Source organism: Adiantum capillus-veneris, chromosome 6 (genome assembly GCF_014529385.1).
Source record: "Adiantum capillus-veneris isolate H3 chromosome 6, ASM1452938v2, whole genome shotgun sequence".
Classification (NCBI taxonomy): Eukaryota; Viridiplantae; Streptophyta; class Polypodiopsida; order Polypodiales; family Pteridaceae; genus Adiantum; species Adiantum capillus-veneris.
In genome coordinates this window covers 135,859,578-135,885,702 of record NC_140936.1, presented here as the reverse complement: position 1 = coordinate 135,885,702, position 26,125 = coordinate 135,859,578, and the positions used below count along the sequence as shown (strand labels likewise).

The 26,125-nt window shown below is 45.2% G+C and overlaps 1 protein-coding gene across 1 annotated transcript; it reads left to right on the top strand.

Moving 5' to 3' along the window:
• LOC147456333 (high mobility group B protein 9-like) lies at positions 1-26,045 on the top strand. Its single transcript, XM_086514859.1, has 9 exons — positions 1-327; positions 499-560; positions 643-656; positions 803-1,114; positions 1,265-1,343; positions 1,536-1,698; positions 1,824-1,964; positions 2,101-2,501; positions 25,369-26,045. The coding sequence occupies exons 1-9, from the start codon at positions 186-188 to the stop codon at positions 25,618-25,620; spliced, it is 1,566 nt and encodes a 521-aa protein (XP_086370985.1). The 5' UTR covers positions 1-185; the 3' UTR covers positions 25,621-26,045.
• The last annotated feature ends 80 nt before the right edge of the window (positions 26,046-26,125 follow it).

Below are 26,125 nucleotides of genomic sequence, written 5' to 3'. Positions count from 1 at the left end.
GCAGCCTCTTTGATTCTTCAGGAAATAAATTGATCCATAGTTTAAGCTATTTGCTGATAATCAGAAGCTTAGCAGTCGAGATAAGGACTAACAATTGAGAGGTACAAGCTACCGAGAGTTATGTCGAGTACCGATGAAAAGCGTGTGAACAAGCTCCACGTTATCGAGAGGGGGAGGGGGTACAGATGCAGAAGCTCCCGCCTGGGGACCGTAGGGCTGTTGTGGGACGGAGTGCTGTTGTTGCTGCTCACAACCATAGAAGAAGAGGAGGAAGAGTTGGGCTTTTGAAATTTCGCCCCTGCTCCGAGCTCTCTGGCATCTCCTCGTGTAAGTGCGTGCGTGCCCGCCTTCACGGCGTCGGTGGGTCTCCTTTAAGCTCTCTTATCTACACTGCCAGGGGCCCCCTCTCCCCGCTCCCTTCTACGTGTGCTCCCTCTGCGTGTTCGTGAGCGGTGGTGTCAAGGGTTTTCCAGCTTTTTGTGTCGCCATCCTCTACAGATTGTGTCGGCGAGCTAACATTTGCCCGCCCACCGTCATCCAATTTCTCTTTCGCCCTCTTTGTGCTGAAGCGCGCGTTCGACTCACCTCTTCCGTCGACTGGAATGTAGCATCCTTCCAAAGCTCAAAGCGAACATTCTTTAGCTGGACCCTTCAGAGTAATATGCCCTCTCTCTCTCGCTCACACACACGTTTTCACATAATGTTGAATCACTCGAAACACATCGAAATTCAGCTCCACTCTTGTGTACATTCGACAGAATTGACCTGGGTTGCACTTCTGATATCTTTCTTTGTACCTCAGGATGATTCCAGGGGATTCCTCTGTATCCCTTCAACCCTCATCCTCTAACATGCCAACCGCTATGCCAGCTGAAGGCAGTCAGTTTGCATCAGTTCAAGGAACACCTGAGGGGGAACATGAGCGACTTGCTCCTCCATCATCACTGCAGCAGCAGCAACAACAACAAGCCATTTGTTCACCATTACCACCACCACAACAGCTGAATGGAGTGTACCCCCCTGCCCTTGCTTCTCACGAAGGTGTTGTAGCAGATCGTGACCTCTTTTACGATACGCTGAACAAGTTTCACGCGTCTCTTGGCACACGGCTTTCGTGAGTAACTTCTTCGTCCCCCTGTTTTAGTATGTCTGCATGTGCACTGAAGTGTCAAAATGCTTCAGCTAGCAAGTGTATGAGCTGAGGGTCATGTTTTTGCATTTAAGTCTCAACAGAAGTTTTCTGTCATTATTTTGAATCTCACAGAATCCCCACAATTGGTGGCAAAGAACTCGATTTGCATCTACTTTATGTGGAGGTCTCTTCTCGAGGTGGATTAGAGCAGGTTGGTTTTTGTTTTTAGATTTTCCCAGTGTTGCTTAGGTTGGCTGTGCATTCTTAGCAAATGATGTACCAAGTTTTGTAAGTTTTTTATGCCTTTTAGCTCCATAAGGATGATTCCATTTTGTTTTGTCTTCTATTGGCATGAAACTTGCAGACTTTCTTATTAGTTTCAATACGTGGTAATGGTATACAGGTGATCAGGGAACGGAAGTGGAAAGAGGTTACGGTAGTTTTCCATTTTCCTCCTACGACAACCAGCGCATCATTTGTTCTGCGAAAGTATTATGTTAGCTTGTTACATCATTATGAGCAGGTTTATTTCTTTGGAACACAGGGTCCACTAGTTGCTCCTCTGAGTATGTTCTTACTATTCCATTTGGGACGCTTTCTTATCTTTATGAGTTATGCATATAGAGCCTGTATTTATTAGCAATTACTGCCTTTCTTGTTGATTAGCAAGCTTTTCTGTAATGCTGGACAGTCTCAGCGTCTATTCCAAGCCAAAGCCCTGGGCAACAGTCAGTAGACAATGGATCCATGATTAATGGTGAGGCGGAGAATGGAGAGCTAGTTATCAAGAAAAGGAAGAGGAGGATAGAAGATTCTCCTCAGTTGAATGAAGGTATTTGTTACTGTACTGCCTACTAACCCACTACATGCAGTAAGTGTGGCTGGGAGTAAGCAATTAGAATAAAGCCTACTGAAAGATACTTCTTTTCTCTCGGGGATCTTAATGCTATATTTTTGGTCGTTTCCAGCCGATTTTGCAGTCCCTATTGGCCATGCAGTATCTGGAGTGATTGATGGGAAATTTGAGAGAGGATATCTTGTCACAGTCTCTGTGGGTACTGAAAAGCTGAGGGGTATTCTTTATCACTTACCTCTGGAAAACGTGACCCCTCAGTTTGCTTCAGTTTCAGAGATGGCCAAGGGAGTTGTTATGGATTCTGTCCCAGAAGTTCGAAGAAGGCGGAGAAGACGTCGAAAAGATGAGATGCCAAAGAAGGACCCTAATGCACCTAAACCAAATAGAAGTGGTTATAATTTCTTTTTCCAGGAGCATCGGAAGCGATTAAAAGCATTGCACCCAGACAAGGATAAAGAACTTAGCAAAATGATTGGAGAGCTTTGGAACAAGCAAACTGAAGAAGAGAGGGCTGTAAGTTCTAGAAACAATTCCTTTTTCTTATTTTAGATTTTTGCAATGCTGCTGGTATTTTGCTTTGAAGCTTTTTGTTAACGTGCATATGCACTCGCATATCTGCTATTTGGCCTTTAAACAATCTTCGAGAAACATCCAGTTTAGTATATCTTACTTATATGACATGATTCTGAGTAGGGCAATTTTCGGGGGGGGGGGGGCGGGGGTGGGGGGTTACTTAGGGTTCCCCAAGTAGGTATAAATCCCAGACTTGTATAAGCAATCTAATTCATTGCCTTGGTTGGTTGGTTGGTTTGAGCATCTCTCTTTCTCTCTCTCTCTCTCTCTCTCTCTCTCTCTCTCTCTCTCTCGCATTCTCTCGCTAACCTTGGCGCTTCCGTATCGCGATGGTATCAAGGCCATTGGCTCCTTGATCTTGGGAGAGTGTGCAAAGGAGAGGAGCTTGGCGTTAGTGTTTTGCATCGCTCCAAACTTGGCCTCTTGCGACGGTGTTTTGAGGCAATCCTCGACCAAACCGAGATTCTTGTTACGTACTGAAAGCACTCTATCGTATGGCCTTGCGTTTTAGACCTTCGTTTTGAAATGCTATGGGAGACCACTGCATTTGGAAACGTTGAAACACTTTGGACGACAAGAAGCAAAGGCAAGGAATGGCTTCTTGTTATTGCGTAGAGCCAAGCTCAACTATTGGCTATGGAAAGTGAATGGGCTAGTACTCATTTAGTTGTCTTGACACTCACAAAGTTCTCAAGGGGGTTGTTGTCTCGAGATTGTAAGGCCAAAGACAAATGCAAGAGCTTGCAAAAAGACTAATGTCACGTGCACATCTAACCCTATGTGCATGTGGACAAACTGCTTCTACTTTTAGGGTTTAGGTAGCCTAGGAAGTGTTCTGGCACTTTTGTGAGCCTATACGGAGGATGTGCATGTCCAGGCACTTAGAGTATCTGCATACCCTCTGAGTGCACAACCCATAGCATTAGCGATCCAATACCTAGTTTTGCAGTTTCATGTGAACCACCTCTTATGGCACCATTTAATAATAAGTGACTATTATTTATTGCCAAATCGTGGAGGGCTGATGATAGGCTGCTGGGCCCAGCAACTTGCACCTGTAAAGGGAACCCAGGGGCGCCAGTTGAAGGTAGAAGGCACAAAGAGGAGTAGAACCCAGGTGGTACCAAGCAGTGTCCGCATGAACCAAGCCCTCTAGCATTTTCTCAAGAAGCCGAAGACCAGCGTTTTGAAGATCAGGCCCTTAGCCTCGTTGAACCCGCAAGACCAGTAACAGGCCTTTTCCGTGTAGACCACCAGCACCCTCAGATTAGCTAGCGTTTTCAGATCAGACTGGAACAGCCAGCGTTTTGCAGATCTGGCCATGACTATCAACGTTTTCAGTTTTCAGCCTTAAGGACAGCCAATGTGTTCTGTTTCAGCCCTAAGCAGATAGCGTTTTTGCAGTTCTCAGCCTTGCAGGCCTTGGCGGTAGTAGATCAGCCTTTGCCTCACAGAAGTAGCACATCCACAGCCTCAGCACTGTCACGATTGTGACCTTCTTCACTTGACTCTTTTGCAGATACGAAGATGTATTAGATTAGAGACCCTTGTTCTCGAAAGGATATGTCTCTTCGCCCAAGAGTTGCACCTGTTTGGCGAATAGCCATGCCTTCTCAGCGAATGGCTGCCTCAACGAATGGCTGCACCTTTACGTTGAAAGGTCATGACTATAGCAGAAGGACACGACTATTGGTCTAAAGTCATGTCTCTTGACCTATGGTCATGTCTTTTCATCGTGTCTCTTTGGTTTCTATACACTCTTGTAACAGATTTCAATGAATCAACACACATTCAATCTCTGAGTCTCTTGTCTTCTAGTTTCGTTTTTAGTTCAGTTTATGAATAAACACACATAGTAAGCGTGTTCTTCATAGTGGTATCAGGGCAAATTTTTTTCCCGGACCCAAAGGTTTTGAGCCTCTCATCCTCGCCGCTATTCTTTCTCCCCTCTCGCGGAGTTGCGTGGAAGCAGAAGAAAGGTGGTACATTCAAACATGAATCTTTTTTAGATTCCATTACGTAAATAATGGACAGAAGCATAGATGTGTCTGTCTCGTACTCGGAGAGTTGCGTGGACCCGTTTATTTGGTGACACACCTTTCGCCTAGACTGCTTGCACCCTTTCTTGTGCAAGATCATCGCGATCGGTCGCACCCCTTTGGGCAGTCTCGCATCTGGCGTCACATCTCTTCCCAAGCGGTAGCAAAAGGTAGTGTTCGAAGTTTTATTTTGCTGGTTGTAGACGTTGTCACAAGACGGGCACCACATGCCAATAGAAAAGAACAGATTGAACAGACTTTTAGCACTTCAATAACAACTCGACCGAGAGAGAGACAACACGCGACACGGAGTGGCGGAATTCCACCCCAGAGAGTATTGGCCCCAAACCTTGGCGCCCCTTTTGGTATTTCTTTATATTGCATCAACACAGTATAAGTCGATACTCGAGACTCTGTACCTTCTCCAGGAAGCATGCCAGAGAATAAGCCCTTAGCACATATTTAAAGGCCCTGGGCCCAAAAAGCAGTTTACATGAAAAGCCTTCAAACTCAAAAGCTTCTGGTCCAAAAGCAATGCCAAAAAGTTGCCAGCGTAATTTACGGAAATCCCATAGCTGCCACGTCAGCAGTCAACGCAAAACGCGGAAATCCGTACAGCTTGCCACATCATCAGCCATCATATTTTTCGGAAATCTGCCACGTCATCAGCAGCTACGCAATTTGTGAGTGTGTGGGTCCTGCTTTATTTCCTTTGTCACTTGGGGCCCCATCGGACAGGGTCCCCATAGGTTGGTAGGACTTCTTCTTCTATTACTTGTTCTTCTTAGGGTTTAAGCCCCTCGGCCGACATCTGCAAGTTGGCTTCCTTCGTTAGGGCTTTGACACGTCAACAATCTGTGACAAAATTGTGCTGCAGATAAGGTTTTACGTTGGCTGCACCTTATGATCAAGACTTAATTTTTTAAAGTTGTCCGTCCGTCCCAAATTGGGTGGTCGGCCAAAAGTGGTGACTTGACATTAATCAAACCCAAAGGACAATCAAATCGTGGAAGCCAACGACATCCCTCTATGCTGTCGTTGACAGCGAATCCTCTAGGGCTGGCATTGTTGCTCACACAACCTTGCACTCCTCACGGACGATGAAGCCTATAATGTGAAAGTTCCGTACTTGTCTTACGTAGACGAACTGCTTGAAGACATCTTGCCCGAAAATCCCAGAACCTACACCTGTTCGAGTTCCCTTTGAGTTGTAACCATGCCGACATGTGAGGACGGAGAAGGTCAATCAGAGGATGTCCTTGCTCTTATCAAGGAGCAGATGGCAACACTTTCCACAAGCCTCGCATCACTTTAGACTCGTTTGGATTAGATGCAGACGCAAAACACTCTCGAAGTCGTCCTACTACTTCTTGAACTACAAATGCTGCTTCTCCACCATCTTCTTCCAAAGCTTTAGTGGCCGACCAGGAAGAACCACTCAAACCAAAGGTTTCGTAGCCTAAATTTTCTCACCCAAAGCATGGTTTCTCAAAGACAGCTAGACACAAAGTGTCTTCGTGCGAGCAACAAAAGTCTCAACAAAATGTCGGTTTTCGTCGTAGATTTGTGGTTTCTCCTCCTCAAAGGATGTGATTTGATTTTTGGTATCAGGTGATTTAAAGGTTATAATCGATGCATTGATTGGAAAGAAAACACTCTCTCTCTCAGAGTTGAAGGAGCACCTCTCGTGGTTCTTGGCTGTGACAAGAACATTCCGTCTTTGCCACTAGTCTCTCACTCTCATGTTTCGAAAGAGGATAAAACACGAAGTATTATAGTCTCTCTAAGTACACAGTCCCACTGTCTAGAAAAGCTTGAGTCATTGCATGAAAAGAACTCTCTTGCTGTCTTGTCTTCTTCAAAGTACGACATACATTTTTTGCATGATAGAATTGTGATTGTTCGTAAAGATCATCAAGTTTTCAAGTTACTCCAGCTTGTACGGAGTATACCTTGGGTGACCATCAAGCTAGATGGTTTCAATCTTGTGAGCAATTTGGTGGTTTGGATGATGATTTTTCTAGTAAAGCTAACCTCATTGCAGATACGATCAGTCACGCATGATTGATCTTGGCTCTCGAGTCGAGGTCCAAAGAACACATTCAAGAAGTATCTCTTGATCACATGATTAGTCAATACGCATTGTTCGAGTTTCTCGTTCGTGACAATCTCTTGTATTTCCGTCACCGTCTTTATGTGTTCCCTTTTCATAGACATGCCGTATTGTACGATGCACATGATTTACTCACGGATGAGCACGCATGTATGCAGATCACTCTAGGAAAGATAAGGAGTTTGCATTCAAGAAATTCACAATGTCTCACGTTTGTCTGTTTTGTCAGTCGCTTTTGCATGTTCATTCCTTGGCATGACACAACCACAGAAAAGGCACGAGCATGATTGTCCATCAAGCATTGGCATTTCTGTTGTGATTTGCCACAGTTGATAGCTTTAGGTTGAAAAGTCAAGTTTCGATCTCACTTTTGACATGTATTTGGTGAACGGTTGGAGTATCGCGGGACCCACGTAGCAGAGTAGGCTGGCGAAGAGTTCTTCGTAGACTCCCATGAGTTGTTGGCGGACAATATGGAAGCCATATAGCTCGGTAGCAGTACCTCACCTTGAAAAGGGGGGGTTGCCACGTTCATATCTAACCCTATGTGCATGTGGACAAGCTGTTTCTACTTCTAGGGTTTAGGTAGCCTAGGAATTGTTTTGGCGCTTTTGTGAGCTTGTGCGCAAGACGTGCATGTCTAGGCATTGAGAGTAGCTGCAGAGCCTCTGATTGCACATTATAGCATTAGCATCATGATCCAGTACCCAGTTTTGCAGTTGCTTGTGAACCCTCTTATGGCACCATGTAATAATAAGTGACTATATTTATTGTCAAATTGTGGAGGGCTGATGATAGGTTGCTCGACCCAGCAACTGTCACGATTGTGACTATGTTGCAGTATTACATCTACTCCTAGTTGCAGATACGCAAAGTGCCATGCCAAGGAGAACCCCTACGCTTGGATGGTCACGACTCTTCGCTCAAGAGACATGCCTCTTCGCCAAAAGCCACATTCCTTCGACGACAGGTGTTATGTCCCACTCGTAGGAGAGGGGATCTAGCCCAGACGTTGTCGGGATGGGCATCCAACGTCCGAGGACGTAGGCGTGCACCTGTAAGATCGAGCGTCCTACACCACCCGGCCTCACCTCCTCGAGGTGACCTCGCGCACTCCTAGCCTCATGGGCTAACCACTGGCACTCTGCCAGTGGGGGTCGATAACTGTCAATGAGGCCTTGGCCTCCCTTTTATAATAATGGCTGGCCACATTGGCCGTGTTCACACTACGTCCGTCCGAACATTGGATGCCCATCCCGATAAGTCTGGGTTAGATCCCCTCTCCTAAGAGCGGGATAGAGAGGAATCGTCTGAATCCTCCGTTCATCATACTCTCCATGGAGGTCAAAATACGTGGTCCACTGATGCAACCAATTATTTACAGCCAATTCCGTACATTCTTTCTCCTCCTCTGGGAAATTTGTAGTTTTGTACGGAATCGTGGCACTTGGACCACCCTGTGAACGCCCAAAAGCAACAATCCGCGTCTGCAGTTGCTGGAGATGGGTTTCACCCTCGGAAATACGCGCAGTCGTCGATTGAGCCGTATTTTCTAGAGCGATAAGTCGGGAATTAAGCCCTTGCACGACCCCTTCAAGAGAGGCCAAGCGAATGTTCGTTTGAACGTTCACGTTTTCCAGAGCGGTAACACGCTGGTCGAAGCTCTGGAAAGTATTTGTAATCCATGTGTAGAGAGCAGGCGTGAATGGAATTTGAACATTACCTGGCGCGTCGTCACGCTGCACATTCGAGCTGGAGGAATCCATGGCGAAGTCCGTGAAAATTGAAGGTTTCACGCGAAACTGGGACCTTTCTGCACTTTTCGATCGCGAAAAGTTGAACTTTGAAGAGTGCTACGCGTCGATGTACACGTTCGGAGACGAGCAGGTGATGGCGGGAGCACGGGAGCGCGAGTAGATGGAGAGAGGAGCGTAGGGAGGAGAGCAGAGGGCTCGAAAAATGAGTTCTCTGTATGTTTTTGCAGTCTCTGTAAGGGAGTTTGTAAGTAGGTTTCATACTTATTGAAAAAAAACTGAAGTGTCCTGGCCACTTTATATTAAAAAGGCCACTTAATAGAGTAAAAAAAGACAAGGCAGTGTGTTTTATAACAGCGCAAGGCTACCAGCGTTTAAAAAAATATCCAACGAGCTGCCAGCACTGTTGAACTTGTGGAGAGAGAGAAATTGGGTGCTCGAGCGTGTGTTCGCTCGTGACCAGCACACGAAAGGGGCGCCAGTTTGGAGCCAGCGTTGCAAAATCTTTTCCACGCCAACAGCCAGCGCTCACTTTGCACTCGCTCCCTCTCTGAGCATGCAAGAAAGCTCTCCCCACACAGTAGACGGAGAGAGGTAACTCTCTCTCTCTCTCTCTCTATGTGTGTCTCGCACAGAGAGAAGGTGATAGAGAGAATAAAAAAATACAGTATGCTGAATTTTCAGTCCAAAATCAGCAGATGAATGAATAAGTGACTGATTTTCATCAAAAATCAGCAAAATTGACAAAAATCCTCTGATTTTCAGCACTTGCACCTGCTAGATCGCTGAATTTTATCAAAATCAGCAAAAAGCACATTACACTTTACTTGCAAACATGCTCATGAGAAGAAAATAATCGATTAAACATTTATATCGTCAAAAATTATATAAAACAGTGATTATCCGACTCCAACCAACTCGTAGGTGTGCACATAGTCCTTCGTGCAGCCAAGCCGGCTCTAATACCATGAAACGAACAAAGAGAGTGGATCTCCCAGCTACATGGACCGCCTACAGACATGCGTTGGACGAACCACCCGACCATAGCCACCATCCAACAGCTCCATCGTGCTGGGCCAGCGTCCAAGGATGCAGGCGTGCACTTGTAAGACCGAGCTTCCCATACCACCCGGCCTCACCTCCTCGAGGTGACCTCGCGCACTCCTAGCCTCACGGGCTAACCACGGGCACTTTGCGAGTGGGGGTCGATAACTGTCAATGAGGCCTTGGCCTCCCTTTTATAATAATGGCCGGCCACATTGGCCGTGTTCACACTACGTCCGTCCGGACACTGGATGCCCATCCCGATTGTGTCTGGGCTAGATCCCCTCCCCTAAGAGCGGGGCATAACAACAGGTCACACCCCTTCGCTCTATGGGTGCGACTCTTCACCCAATGGTTGCAGCTCTTCGCCAAAAGGATGTGTCTTTACGTCTAAAGTCGCGTCTCTTCACCATGAGACGTGTCTTTTCATTTGTGTCTCTTCGTCTCCTATATAAGGAGCCTATTGTACTCAGTTTTAAAGCATTCATTCAGGCAATCAAACACACATTTAGTCTCTTGAGTTTGAGTTTGATCTTAAGTATGAAGTTTAAGTCTTAATTATAGGATTAGCACCACTAATCTTGACAGTGGTATCATAGCAATTTTTTTTCCGGGACCCGAGGGTTGTGAGCCTCTCACCCTCATCGCTACCCTCTCCCCCCCTTCCCGGAGTTGCATCGAAGCAGAAGAAAGGTGGTGCACATACGCGTATTGCACATACGCATACGCGTATAAGGTAACATGAATCCTTCTGTTTCAATCACGTAAATAACGGATTTACTACAAATGTGAGTGTGCGACGTACTCGGAGAAGCCTTGCACCCTTTCATTGGGTTGCACCCTTTCGCGTTTCAATGCTCGTACCCATTCATGTGAAAGGGCACTACCTGGCAGCCACACCTTCTCTCCCTTGCTCGCACCCTCCCCAAGGAGATGTGCCCCTTAGCACACTCTTCGCCGGTGCTTGCAATCATTTCCCTTAGAGCTGAATCATTGGGCTGAAAAAACCCTTCGCTGGTTGCCTTTCTTCTTTCGCTGGCTGCCCTTGCCTTCTTTAACGATCTCAGCCAGCAGATTGTACGTTAGTGAGTGCTCTCAATTTCAATAATTTACAATGGCCGACCAGCCCCTAAATTAAACCCCATGTGAAACCACACTAAAACAAATATATTAAAAGAGACTTACATTAAAACAAATAAGGCCCAACCAGAGTTTTCAGCCATCAAGCAGCTTGTCCTCGGTATTGAGATTCTTGGAGGTTTCTTCTCACGCCCATGCTCCTCCCCTTCGCGCTGGCACTCGCACACGCACACCCCCCGCGTGCTCTATGGTTGATGGACGCCACAGACAGGTTCCTACCCCTTGTACAAGAACAAAATTCTCGAAGAGGTCATTTTCCAGGATACTCCAGAGCCGGAACTCGTTCCGAACATAGTTTCTCGCTCCGTAAGTACTTGTTCAGAACTTGCTCATGCACCTGTTCCAGTTCCTATTCTCCTCGTTATTCTCTTTGAGGAGCAACCATGCCGACATCTCAGGACAAAGAATGTCAATGCGAGGACCTGATAGCAGTTCTCAAAAAGTAGATGGCAGCAAATTCAACAAGCCTCGCATCGATTCACACTCGCTTGGAGCAGATGCAGATGCAAACCTCTTCTCGGAGTTATCCAATTGCCTCTCGGACTACACAAGCTACTTCTCTGCCATCTTCTTCTGACGCTTCAGTGGTTGACCAGGTAGAACCACTCAAACAAAAGCATTCGGAACTGAAATTTTCTCACCCAAAGTATGGTTTCTCAGAGACAACTAGACAAAGTACCTTCATGTGAGCAGCAAAAGTCTCAGCATGAATATTCTTGGAAATGCTACAGTTCTAAGCAACCAACTTCTTATTGGAATCATCAACAACTAAAGTAGCAACATGAAGCTTCCAAAGGATCTCATCTTAGAAAGAAATAGCCATATCAAGATGGGCTTACTTAGTGGCACATATATCCGACCCTAGTCGAGTACTTGGTCGTGAATGCCGCGACGCTGGACAAGTTGCCCCTCGTGAGCCATGCCCTACATTTAAGTTTTTCTTATTTGATGGCGGTTAAGTATCGATCCTTTCCTTGTGTAAGAGGATCCTTCAGAGGTCTAAGAGGCAACAACTCCCTCGACCTCCCCCTTCTCAATTGGAAGCCTTAATACCCGTTGAAACAACTGAAGATTTAGAAGATTCCGGTCCTTGTGTGACAATGGACAAGCACAAAACCCCTTCTTTGGCCGTGATCCATGAAGAAAAACTCGCTTCGTCACTGCCCCAGAATAAAGTCTCTGTCTTGAACACATACCAAATACTATGGTGAATGATAATTCTTCTAACTTGAAGATACCAGTCCTCACCTTCAACGATACAAAGGATAAATCAGATGCAGACTCTTGCAGCACGACTTTAGTCACTGCAATTGAATCTTTGGACACAACTTGTTCCACATATAAACCTTTTCAGATGTATATACCTCCAAACACTACACTACTTTGTCTCAGTCTACGACATCGCTTCAGGAGGATTTTATTGTTCCAGGCAAACCAATGGAATACCTTGCAGATTTCCAACCAGTGGTCTTTACTCAACAGAAAACTCAAGTCAGTTTACCAATAGTTTTACTTGAAGTTGATAAAGATTCAATCTTTTCTTGGACAAAGCTCGAAGTTACAAATGACTTTGACAAAAGCACTAATCAAGTTGCAGATGTGAAACTGATACTTTTGAAAAGGACGAGACAAGTTGCAGATATGATCAGTTTTCAGTTTGGCAAGATAGTTATGGTCAATAACAGTGCCATGACGTGGGACTTAACAAAAAGAGCTTTGGATGCAAAAGCACTACAATAATACATTTCCTTCTCCGGGAGTTTTCTTCAACTACCCTGAGTTTTATTTTAAATGGGAGGGAATGTCACGATTGTGACTATGTTGCAGAATTACATCTACTCCTAGTTGTAGATACGCAAAGTGCCATGCCAAGGAGAACCCCTACGCTTGGATGGTCACGACTCTTCGCTCAGGAGATATGCCTCTTCGCCAAAAGCCACACTTCTTCGACCACTGGTCACACCCCTTCGCTCTACGGGTGCGACTCTTCGCCCAATGGTTGCAGCTTTTCGTTGAAAGGATGTGTCTTTACGTCTAAAGTCGCGTCTCTTCACCATGAGACGTGTCTTTTTATTTGTCTCTCTTCGTCTCCTATATAAGGAGCCTATTGTACTCAGTTTTAAAGCATTCATTCAAGCAATCCAACACACATTCAGTCTCTTGAGTCTCAGTTTGATCTTAAGTATGAAGTTTAATTCTTAATCATAGGATTAGCACCACTAATTCTCACAGCAACTTGCACCTATAAAGGGAACCCAGAGGCGCCAGTTGAAGGTAGAAGGCACAGAGAGGAGCAGAACCCAGGTGGTACCAAGCAGTGCCTGCATGAACCAAGCCCTCTAGCGTTTTCTCAAGAAGCCAAAGACCAGCGTTTGTTGCAGAAGAAGCCGAAGACCAGCGTTTTGAAGATCAGCCCTTAGCCTCGTCGAACCTGCAGGACCAATAGCAGATCTTCTCTGTGTAGACCACCAACACCCTTAGATTAGCTAGCGTTTTCAGATCAGTCTGGAACAACTAGCGTTTTGCAGATCTGGCCATGACTATCAGCGTTTTCAGTTTTCAGCCTTAAGGACAGCCAAAGTTTTCTGTTTTCAGCCCTAAAGCAGATAGCGTATTTGCAGTTCTCAGCCTTGTAGGCCTTGGCGGTAGCAGATCAGCCTTTGCCTCGTAGAAGTAGCAGATCCACAGGTTCAACACCTAGCGTTTTCAGATTTCAGCCATTAGCATCGCAGATTTGACCTCGACAGCAACACCATCGTTGTCATCGTCACATTCACCATTGTCGTCGTCGTCAAGTACCACAGCATCTAGAAGCATTGTACCAGACCTTTGTGCAATCTAAAGCAAATACCTCTCTAGCAATAGAGAGGGGGGCCCTTGGAGGGGGGTTTGGGACCCCATCTGGTGTCGTCTCTTTTCTCTCTGTCTTTCTCTCTCTCTCTCTCTCTCTCTCTCTCTCTCTCTCTCGCACTCCCATGCACTCACTCACAGTTTGCATTCCGCTCGTTGTTTTGGTCATTGCACATTTCTCATTATGTCAAGGAAGGGTCTCCCTTCTCGTCAGTAAAAGGAACCTTGAGCACTCACTGATCACTCATCTTGAGCCATGCACCATCATTCACTTCCGTTGCACATTACAACTAAGGTAAAGGCAAGCTTGATGAGGACGATAGTGACAGTGATTGCACTAAGGACAATGACGTTGCTCATGTGGTGGCGACCGTAATGGCCTTGGTTCCAGCTTCCTAGCTCGATGGTTGCTGCAACATGCTTTAGAGAGAGAGAGAGAGAGAGAGAGAGAGAGAGAGAGAGAGAGAGAGAGAGAGAGAGGCATGTGTGTAACAGACTTGGACACTCCAAGTCAAGAATCAATCACGACAACAAATAACCACTTCAAAACAGTTCACAGTTCACAACAGATTTGCACTGGCTCGACGGAGTTCTGTGCCTAGAGATATTGGCCCCAAAGACTGGCGCCCCTTTCGGTACTTCTTTATGTATTAATCAGTTCAAAGTACAAGAGAGTGGTTAGGGTTTCACTCTCAGACTTTGCGTCCAGATGATCTGCAGGGTGTGAGCCCTCACCACCTATTTAAATTACAAGGGATGCCAAAAGCAGAGCCCCAAAAGCTTCAAAATCAAAAGCAAAAATTTTCTCTCACACAAGAGAGCTTTAGTAATTAAAAGCAATGGAATCTTCTCTCTCTCTCTCTCTCTCTCTCTCTCTCTCTCTCTCTCTCTCTCTCTCTCTCTCTCTCCCCCCCCCCCCCTTGCACTTGCGTAGAGAAAAACCAGTTCTCTGGCTCATCCGTACGGTGCCACGTCATCATGCTCCCCACAATTTTGGGAATTCCCCCTGCTGCCTTAGGGTTAGGGTTTCTGCTGCTTTTAGGGTTTTGGCAGATTTTAGGGTTAGGGTTTCCAGAAATTAGGGTTTCAGCAATTAGGGTTTTTGGCAGAAATTAGGGTTAGGGTTTTTGCTCTTGGGTAGCCACGTCATCACTTTGTGACAATGTGAGCTGGAAAGAGGGGCAAGATGAGCTCCTCATGCTTGATTTGGACCCTTGTGCAGGATTTAAAGTCATCGGTGTTTGAACTTGTGTGTCGTAGTTCAAAGCACATAGCATTTGGTAAGGAACCAATATGATGTATACACAAAACACTGTGGATGTGCTGTAAACAAATCATTGTTGGCAAGATTGTGGATAGGGTGTATTCCCAAGTTAATTATCTTGTAAATCTTGGACATCATTTGTTCGCAATTCACAAATGGCAAGAGCCTTCTGAATAGGTACCGGATTAGCTAATTGCTAATCCCCCATTCCATCGCAAAGAAATTGCGAAAACGGAAAGTTTTCTCGCGATAAAACTCGTTCAAATCATAGGGGGACTCTCCCATTGCGTGCCTGAGCCCTTGGGACACGCGTCGACGTGTTCTCTCCGCTAAAAACGATCCAAAACAGAGAATTATAGCATGTTGTGTTTTTCTGCAGGTTTAGGGTTTGCACCTAAACTGCAAGAGAACACCAATGGAGCCTCGGGAGGCCTTGGGATGCTTAGACAAGGCTTTGGGCACTTGGCAGTGACAAAACAGGGATTTACAGCATGCTGAAATTCTGTTTCAGCTCACCGAAAAGCTTCTAAAATGTGAGGGAATCCGTCCTAGAGGTGTACTTTTCACTCACGGGGTTTTTGGCGTTGTCATGTTGCCAAGATTGGGTCAAAAACCTGCAATTTCAGCCCTCGCTAGATTTGAACAGCACTTTGATCTACGTGGTTGGATCGACTGCTCTCACTTGAATAAAGAAATACCGAAAGGGGTACCAGTCTTTGGGGCCTACAGGGGGTCAGTCTTCATGTGGGCAGTGACATTCTAGTTGCTAGACGCATCTATGTTCTCTTTTCTTCTCAGTGGTTTGTGTAAAGTTAATAGGTAATTGAAATGGTACCGTCCTCTACTGTGTACAGGCCGGTTATATGGGTTGCCTATATAGGGCAATTGGTAAATTGCCCTCACTAAAAGTGACCTATTAATATTTAGTAGCGGAACTGCAGAGAATTGGAGATTTTGACCCCGTGAAACCTTAGGAACGGGGGTCCCGCCTCATGCCAGTCTACCGGCCGTATCTGAGGTAGACATACCTCTCTCGGCAATGCACTCCACGGTGTTGCTAACCCGGGCACAAGCACAAAACAATCGTCACTCCCTAAACTGCTCTTGGGAGATACTGGAGCCACCACCGGGCAAGAATGTGAACTCTTAACACAGAGGTGGCAACCTGTAGTTGATAAACAATTGGAAGTTCTGCAGAATAGCTAGGTTCTATTGAGGATGCTTTGAGAGTATTTCACGGAGTTCATTGAGGAGGAATTGCAAATACTCGGTGGAATCAAGGAGTGCCATCTTTCACCTTATCCAAGGGTTTTGGATGGTTATGTATAAGCACTACAATTGAGGACAACTGTTTACAAGCCAGAGGGATGTTGCTACGCGAATGGTTGAGTTAGAAATGTCGATCTACAAGAATATGTTATATGATGGGCGACATAGAGCACCAAGGAGTTGTTCCATATGTTTGGTGGATAGGAGATTGAATAATGGAAATTGTCGATGCGTCACATGGTGGGTGTCACAAACTGGTGACATGTCAAGCCACTGAAGGACGGAGCCAACCTTCAGATCACCGAGGGCCCTAAACCCTAAGAAGAACAAGCAACATAAGAAGAAGAAGTCCTACCAACTTATGGGACCCCGTCCGATGGGGCTTAAGTGACATAAAGGCATATAAATAAAACAGGACCCACACGCATACACAAAGCCCGGATTTTCCGTTGACTGTTGACGTGGCAGATTGTACGGATTTTCGCAAAACACGTTGACAGTACTGATGTGGCAGTTGTGTAAGATACAAGGAAGATATGTTCTGAGTAGCTTTGAAGAAATGCAGTTGTTTTTTGGGAAAGCGAGTTGTTTTTTTAGTGCTTTTTGGAAAGCAGATGCTTTCTCATAAAGATGTCTATGTCGGCATTGCATCTTTGCATGAGATTGCATTTAGGGACGCATGGCTTGTGTATGTATAAGCATAATTTTCAGATTATGAGTTTTTAACGAGTCTGGCCGCCCAAATATTAAGTGTGCAGCCATTTTATTAAAAATTTGACCAAAACCTGAGTGCCTCCTACTACTGGTGCAATGGGAATCTACCCCTCTTTTTATCTGCATAACGTAGGTCGGCCTCTATTTTGGCGTCCAAAAAGGTAGGCCCCCCAAATCAGCTCCCTATTCTGGCCAAACATCAGCGACTTGGCAAGGAGAAGGCAGTGATTTGTCAATAAACACATGGACAAATCTGAATAAATTTAACACTTGAACGTGAAACAAATTGAAGTCGCGACACGAAGTGGCGGAGTTCCACTTTGAGATGCACTAGCCCAAAGTTTGGTGCCACTTCCTGTTGCTAAATGGACTATTTTCTTGTTTCTTTGCGTAATTTCTATTAAGTGAAATTAGGATATTTAAATGTGTACACTTGAAGTGGGAAGGTTAGGAACTATAGATTTATTGGAATTGACAAAAGCCATCAACAATGAATAACTTTGATGTGTCATATGATGGGTGACATTAAGCATCGCAAAGGAGTTGTACCGTCAGTTCGGTGGGAGAGGCGGGGAAGTGGACATTCGTGGTGTGTCACATGATGGGTGGGGGGAGCATCAAAAAGGGAACATTCCATTGGTTTGGGAGGAACAAGGAATACGCGCAAAGATGCAGGCACAAGAATAAAGATGGGTTCTGAGAAGCTTTTATGAACAGGCGGAGTGTTTTTAAGTGTTTTCCGAGAAGAGCAGATACTTTCTCGCAAGGAATCTGTGTTTGCATTGCGTCTGTGCGTGAGAACTGCATTCCTGGATGCCTGGGAAATGTTGTATAGCATCAATTTTCAGCTCACTAAGTTTGTTGAGTTTTAAACAGGCTCACACATTTTTAAAGGACGACCAACCCTCCATTAATAATTGGACAACCAATTATGAAAATACAGCAAGGCTTCTTATTAAAAAAACCGAGCGCTACCTCTTGGGCTGAAACTATAACGTGCGATCTCTCTCTCTCTCTCTCTCTCTCTCTCTCTCTCTCTCTCTCTCTCTCTCTCTCTCTCTCTCTCTCTCTTGCCTCGCCAAATCTGCCACCTGCTCTTCCTCTCCTCTAGTGCCCCCTCTATTGCTATTATTACCGGCCCCGCACTGGCTATTCTTGTTGGTCCCAGGTGCCTAAAAATTCAGCCAGCAGCCCCTTCTCTACTCCCAGTTCTACTAGCGCTAGCAGCAAGGAGCACCACCGCCAAGAATCTGCAAGTAGTCGTGCGAAGGTTAGTTTCCACACTTGGAGCGTCAGGTACTGATTGTTAATACGCTCTATGAGTAGTTGTTTTTGTGTTTGTGCTTTTTGTAGGTGCTCCATCACGGAGGAGGAGCGAGGAATTAGCAATGGTCTATGGAGTTTCACACTCCGTGTGGAGACGGAATTGAGAGCTCGCCTCTCGAAATTTCTCGCATGGGAACATCGAGTCTGAGATTTAGAACGGAGGGGTTACTGTGGTTTTTGTGCTTGTAAAAAGATTCTTCCATCTTTAAGAGGGGGGGGGGGGGACCAACCCATCTTCTGGTCCCCAATACTGTGTCGATCTTCTCCCTGTCTCTTTTGGTTGGAAGTTTATATATTTTCAGCTTGTTGATTATTTGTGTGCGCTCCCGTTTGTGATACTTCCGGTACTTCTCTTTGTATTAATCATAGCATACAACTGCCAGGGAGTATACGTTGCAAATGTGCAACCATGCACTGATTTGCCAGAGTAGACCCCCAAGGCACTTATTTATCAGCCTTTATACAAAAGCAATTGAGCGCAAAAACCATAGAGCCCAAAAGCTAGGCGCCCACAAAAAGGCTCTGCTAGCTAAAAATTGATGCCCCCAAAAGCTAATTAGTGAATTGCTTTCGTAACTGAGCCGAAAAGAGGCCACGGCATCAGCTTACGGACGCCTACGGACCACGGCTCGAATCACCATGTGATTCTTGCCGCATTTTGGTACCGTGCCAGGCTTTGTTCTCGTTCGGTTGGCCTGGCACGTCATCATTTTGTAACAGCAATGTTTCCAAGCAGGTCATATTTTGCAAATTGACGAACTACCCCCCTTTGGGTACAGTTTAGGTTGCCCTAATCTTGGACTTGGCGAGTAGGGTTGAACTCAATAATTAGAGCAGACTGTGAGGGAGCAAGAGAGAGAGCCCACTTGCTACTCTATGCAATGAGAGTGAAGGAGAAGAGGAGAGTGGCGCAGAAGAAGCACACGCAGAGAAAATACGTGATAGAGAGAGAGAACTCGTAGAAGTTTTGGGAAAAGTCACGATAGTTTCATTTTGGGCTTGACCTTTGAGTATATGAGTAAGTGACTAGGGGGCCATTCACACTTAGGCCCCCTCACTTATAAGTCTTTTAACTTATAAGTTAATAAGTACAAGGCACTTAGGCCTTTATTCCCTAACAACCTCCCACCTAAAGGCAATGTACCTTGGGAGATCAAAGAATCAGCTAACTATGATACATCAGCTGATCATGCACTTACTCATCCAACACCCATCATCTGACGGCAATATGCAAACCGCTCTGCTGGAAGACTCTTGGTCAAAAGATCTGCAGGATTGTCATCTGTGTGCACCTTGACAAGTGTAATGCTCTTGTCATCAAGCACACTCCTGATAAAATGATACTTCACCTCTATGTGCTTTGTCTTGGCATGAAAAACAGGATTCCTTGCAAGCATAATAGCACTCTGACTATCACAGTGTAGCGGAGGAACCGGTGACTTAATGCCAAGCTCTTCTACCAAACGCATGAGCCACAAAGCTTCTTTGCATGCCTCAGTGGCAGCCACATACTCAGCCTCAGTGGTAGACAAAGCAACACATTTTTGCAGTCTAGAAATCCAAGAAACTGCACCTCCTGTGAATGTAAACACATATCCAGAGGTAGACTTCCTGCAATCTGGATGTCCAGCAAAATCTGCATCTGTAAAGCCATGCACAGTTGTCTCACTCTTCCCAAAACAAATGCACAAGTCTTTAGTGCCTTTCAAGTATCTCAAGATACACTTCACTGCTTCCCAATGCTTTTTGCCAGGATTGCTCATGTACCTGCTTACCACTCCCACCGCAAATGCAATGTCCGGACGTGTAGCAACCATAGCATACATCAAACTGCCAACGGCTGATGCATAAGGAATCTTGGCCATTTCAGCCCGCATATCATCTGTGTTTGGGCAGTCATGTGCAGTCAGTTTTACATATGGAGGCAGCGGAGTACCAAGTGCCTTTCCCCCATCCATATGAAAACGATGTAGCACCTTATTAACATAATCTCGTTGAGATAGATACAGACGCCTGTTGGGTCTATCTCGAGAGATACGCATGCCCAAAATATGATTAGCATCACCAAGATCCTTCATGTCAAAGCGATTCTTTAAGCTTTGCTGTAATGCATCCAACTCCGTGACATTTTTACCCGCAATAAGCATGTCATCAACATACAAAATCAGCAATAGAAGAGATCCATTACTTGCCGTTTTGATATACAAACAGTGATCAGAATTACTTCTTTTGTATCCTTGAGACCTCATGAATGTATCAAACTTGTGATACCATGCACGGGGAGACTGTTTCAAACCATACAAGCTCTTCAAGAGTCTACATACTTTCTTCTCTTGTCCCTTTGACACAAAACCTTCTGGCTGCATCATATAGATCATCTCAAGCAAATCGCTATGCAAAAACGCTGTTTTGACATCCATTTGCTTTAACTCCATATCTTCAGAAGCAACCAGGCCTAAAACAAGATGTAATGTGGCAAGCTTTACAACAGGAGAAAAAATCTCATCAAAATCAACACCATGCTTTTGCTTGTACCCTTTAGCAACCAAACGTGCCTTGTACTTAAAAGAAGCATCAGATGTGACCTTGGTCTTGTAAACCCATTTACATGGCAGAGCCTTATGCCCTTTAGGCAAATCAACCAAGTCCCATGTATGGTTTTTCTCCAAAGACTGCATTTCCGAAACCATTGCTTTGAACCATTTCTTACTGTCTTCCCCGTTGCATAGCCTCTTTATAGCAAGACGGCTCACCACAATCAGTAAGCATGACATAGTCCAAAGACGGTTCATATCTATCGGGGGGCCTTGTCACCCGAGTAGACCTACGCACCCAATGATCCATAACAGGTGGATTTTCAGCCTGTAAACCATCAAAAACAGCAGGCTGTTCAGCCGGTTGCATCGCAACAACGGGCGGTCTAGGAGCATCAACCTGTTCCCCTACCTGTGGTGCATCAATGGCAACTTGTTGGGGCTGATTTTCAGCACCATTTTCAGCATGTAAAGGCTGCTGAACATTGGGCCTTCTTGGCTGTCCATATGTAACATCTTCACGAAAAACAACCCGGCGCACTTCCTCGACCTTTGTGGGCTGTTTGTGCATGCAATTCTCATTGAAGATGACATCATTGCTGCGTATGATTTTCCGTAATGCGGGATCCCATAATCTATACCCCATTTCACCATCCTCACCATATCCTAGGAAAATGCATTTATGAGACTTTGGTTCTAGTTTGGTGCGCAGTTCACTCCGGATGTGAACATAGGCCTCACAACCAAACACTCTTAAATGTGCATATGAGGGTGGCTTGCCAGACCACACCTCCTCAGGCACTTTTCCACCCAAAGCCTTGCTAGGTGAGCGATTAATCAAGTGAATAGCTGTTTGCACAGCTTCTGCCCAAAAACCATGAGGTAATGCAGCATGTGACAGCATACTCCGAACTTTCTCTTGGATAGTCCGGTTCAACCTCTCTGCAACTCCATTCTGAGAGGGATTAAAAGGAGCCGTGAGCTCTCTTTTAATACCTTTAGTAGCACAAAAGTCAATAAATGCTTTTGATACATACTCTCCCCCATTGTCTGAGCGCAAAGACCTAAGCTTCTTGTCTGTTTGATTCTCAACAAACACAAGAAACTTCTTAAAAGTATCCAAAACATCGCTTTTAGCACGTATTGGATACACCCACACCTTACGTGTAGCATCATCGATAAACGAGACAAAATATTTCTTTCCCCCTAAGGACAACTGTGGCATTTCACATACATCGGAATGCACTAAGTCTAACCTGTCAGACTTGAAAGAAAGAGACCTTTTGTGCGGTGTTTGACTGTGCTTACCATAAATACAGTGCTCACAATGAGAAAAATCAGCATACCTCAAACACGGCAAATAACCACAACGAGACAGAGTTTCCATTCCTCTTTTACTCATGTGTCCCAACCGGCCATGCCACAAAGAAACTCTTGGCTGCTCGGTTACGGCGACAACATGGTCACGCACACTAGATACATGCAAAGGATACAAAGTGTCCGATTTACAACCCTTGGCTACAATCCGGGCCCCTTTACAAATTTTCCACTTGCTATCACCAAAAGTGGTGTGATAGCCTGCATTATCTAGCTGCCCTGTACTAATCAAACTCTTCTTGAGTTGTGGCACATGGCGCACTTTGTGCAAAACAAAAGTCATACCATCAGCAAAGGAAAACTGGACACTGCCAATACCTGCAATGTCACATGTATAGTTGTCTCCCAAATAAACAGTGCCTTGCACCTCACCTGAGTACTGTGTAAACCAATCCCTATGAGGTGTTACATGAAAGGAGGCACCTGAATCAAGAATCCAAGTATGCATGTCCACATCAGAACCCATAGCAAGGGTATGTGCATCCACAGAAGAGGCATTGAGTACATCAGTGCTGCTGTCACTGTCACAACTACTAGCAACATTGATTTCCTCAATCAACACAGTGCTCTTCTTGGCATTTCCCTTGTCCTTTGCATCAGTTTCAGCACCCTTGTTCTTCTCTTTCTTCCACTCATAGCATTCCCGTTTATAATGCCCTTTCTTTCCACAATGATGACACACATCTTTCCTACGAGATTTGCTGCGTGCCCTGTCCTTACTGTCAGATTTCTCCCTCTGTTGAGACCTGCCTCTCAAGTGCAATGCATTAGAAGACCCACCTGTGGTGTTCTTCCTGTTCATCTCTTCCATCAAGAGAGAACTCTCTACATTTGCATACTTAAGTGACGCACTTGAGTTACTAAGAGCTGTCCGGAATACATCCCAACTCTCGGGCAATGTGCATAGCAGAAAAGTAGCTTTGAATTCCTCATCAATCGTGAATTTCAGCTCTGTCAGTTGGCTGAAAATAGAATTGAATTCATTGAGATGCACTGACATGTGTGCCCTCCTTCATGCGGAGATCCATAAGCTTCTTAAGCCAATACACTTTACTGGCAGCACTCTGCTGTGCATACAACTCGTCTAAACGCTTCCACATGCCCCATGCTGTCTGCTCATTCTCTACATTGAAGAGTAAATTGTCAGACACCGAAAGCATGATCGTGGAGCGAGCCAACTCGTCCACTTCTTCCCATTCTTCAACCTCCATATCATCCGGTTTCACACCCTGTAACTTAATAGGTTTCGTCTGTTTCTTTTGCAACATCACATTATAACATTGCTTCTTCTATATAGCAAAGTTATGGGCCCCTTCAAGCTTGCGAATGTGCAACAAATTGCCACTTTCACCGCTAGAAGCCATTTTGAGTGATTGCAAACACTGAAACCCTGTTTTGCCGACTTAAACACGCCCAAATGTGCGCAATCAGGCAAAAAACAGCTTGCTGTTACAGAAAAACAGCGAGCAAATTTCACGCGAAATCACCCCAAAACGGCGTGCATTCACTGCCAAACCCTTACCAAAGGTTTCCACAAGGTGTATACATCATTTGCTTGCTGAAATTCCCTGTTTTAGGGCAAAAATCAGACCTGTAAACACCTGTTTTGCTGAATTTTCAGAACCTCGTTGGTGGAAACACCTGTAAGATTGACCTGTGAGACTTGCCCTAATGAAATTGCATCAAATTGACCCCGAAATTGGTCAATTTCAGCAGAAATAGGTTGTTGTTCGCCAGTTTTTGAAACCCTAATTTTGGGGAAACTGTCACCGGAGGTCGATTCTACACGGTGAGAGGATCCCTTCGCGACAGAGTTGATCGAAAACGGTTGAATATCCTTCCCGCAGCGAGCAAGAACAGAATTCTGATCTGTGTTGCGAAAATGGCTCTCTTGGAAACCCTAAAGCTCTGATACCATGTGTGAGGGAGCAGGAGAGAGAGCCCACTTGCTACTCTATGCAATGAGAGTGAAGGAGAAGAGGAGAGTGGCGCAGAAGAAGCACACGCAGAGAAAATACGTGAGAGAGAGAGAGAACTCGTAGAAGTTTTGGGAAAAGTCACGATAGTTTCATTTTGGGCTTGACCTTTGAGTATATGAGTAAGTGACTAGGGAGCCATTCACACTTGGGCCCCCTCACTTATAAGTCTTTTAACTTATAAGTTAATAAGTACAAGGCACTTAGGCCTTTATTCCCTAACACAGATTTTTTGGGAAGAGATAAAGGGAGGACTCAGATTAGGCCCCCCCTTTTCCCAGGATTGCACACTTCACATTTCCATAATTGTCTTAATCATCCAATCTAGTTATATGGATACCCGCACTATCACATGGACCACACACAAGTAATGGTCATATTAGTACCTCATCACATCAGCAGAGGATGGAGACATGCAGATGAGAGGGTATAGAGGCAGAAGATTGCTTATGCCAGATTTGTGAGTGGGAGCCAGAGGTAAGGGAGCATTACATTTTACAGAGCCCGACTACTCACTTCTTCAATGTCACACACTGAGTGAGTACATTTGGTAACACCTTGCCAGCCTCTGAGATCAGCAGGAATATATCACTGGGGAGTTTCATTGTCATTAGGTGTCACCCTGGATAGAGGTGGTGCTCAGCCAAGGGAGGCCCCCACACCCAGCTGGAAGGAGACCAAGACACCCTCACCATAGACATATTAGAGCTATTACTGAGTACCACAGGAGCAAGATGCAAAGGCATCTCAATCATGCAGAGATGTGCTCCAGCGATATCGTGTATTTTTGGGACTATGAATGTTGGCAGTTATTATCATGTAGCTTTAGGCTTGTTTTATTTCTTTTAGATGAGAAACACACCTTATCGTCTGTACCATAAGCCAGTTCTACCTTTTAGAGGCACTATCAAACTCTTGCTTTATTCCTTTCTTTCTGCCTTTTGCTGTGCACCCTCACAAATAGACTCATGTGGCCATACTGCTAGGTGGAGCACTACCAGACCTGTGCATACCGCCACCCAACAACAAACCCCCCCCCCCCCCCCCCCCCCCCCCCCCCCCGGCGGGGCGGTTTTGTGCAGCCATCCAGCTCCTTTTAAAAAAAGAAAAGAGAAAATCCGAACTCCAAAACACAACCCTCAAGCTAGCCTGCTCAATGACTGATTCAGTGCTTTTGGAGTACCTTCATTGAGTGACGATCCTGATGTATGTTCAGACTCTAGCTTAACTGCAACAAGCTTTGAATATGTTTTTGTGACAATCTCTCGCAACCTTTACTTTGGTTGGTTGGGTCTCACTAAATTCTGTCCTTGATGGAGTAGAAGTTTTTGAAATAATGGCTTGGTATGGTTGCACAAGGAAGTTCACGGTCTGTAAACATGTGGGTGTTCGTGACTTCGACTGCAGGTTTACCAGGAACGAGGGATCAAGGACAAAGAGAGGTATAAAAAAGAAATGGAAACCTATCGCGGGAGCCTCAAAGTGCAAAGTTGTGTAAATAATGGGGCCAGAGAAGCTCATATTGATGGTGGGGGAATTGTGCTACCTACAAGTGATGCTACTAGGAGACCAGAGCACTCCATGTCAAGTCTATCAGAGACAGATTCTCTCCATAGGGTGGAAGAAGAGAAGCCCAAAAGTGATGTGGGGACATTATAGTAAGAGCTGTTCACTAATTAGCAGGAACACCCTAGCTCTGATCATTCTAATTACAGATGCGCTTTTCTTTTTGGTAATGGAAGCCTTTAGGTTTGGTTCGCCTCTTTGTGCTCTGAAGCATGATGTCTATTGTTGTGGGAAGAATCGTCCCCTGTTTCTACAAGGTAAAGTTTAACATTGTTAGCCTCACCCGATAACGTTGAAGATGGCATCATTTCCCCAGTGCCGTTTGTCAAGTAGCCCAACTCTAGACCAACTTCTCTGTTTCTTTTAAATAGATAGAGGTGAGAACTTACATGATACCGTGGTCCAAATATAGAATCAAGGATCTGGTGAATTAAAGCAGTGCTTATATTTGTAGAAGATGTCTTCACTTGTCTATGGATTTAAGCAGTGCTTAGTGACTCTGCTTATGCTGATGGCCATTTATCACTTCAGTTTTTGACTATGAGCTCATATTAAAGCTCTTAAGCAGATCATTGAAACCATGAAAGCACTTGACTGT

Excerpts from the sequence above, each read along its gene's own strand:
- LOC147456333 (XM_086514859.1), top strand. The coding sequence starts at position 186 with ATGCAGAAGCTCCCGCCTGGGGACCGTAGGGCTGTTGTGGGACGGAGT. Across the intron at positions 1,344-1,535 it reads CTCGAGGTGGATTAGAGCAG|GTGATCAGGGAACGGAAGTG; the intron begins GTTGGTTTTTGT and ends AATGGTATACAG. Across the intron at positions 2,502-25,368 it reads AAACTGAAGAAGAGAGGGCT|GTTTACCAGGAACGAGGGAT; the intron begins GTAAGTTCTAGA and ends CTTCGACTGCAG.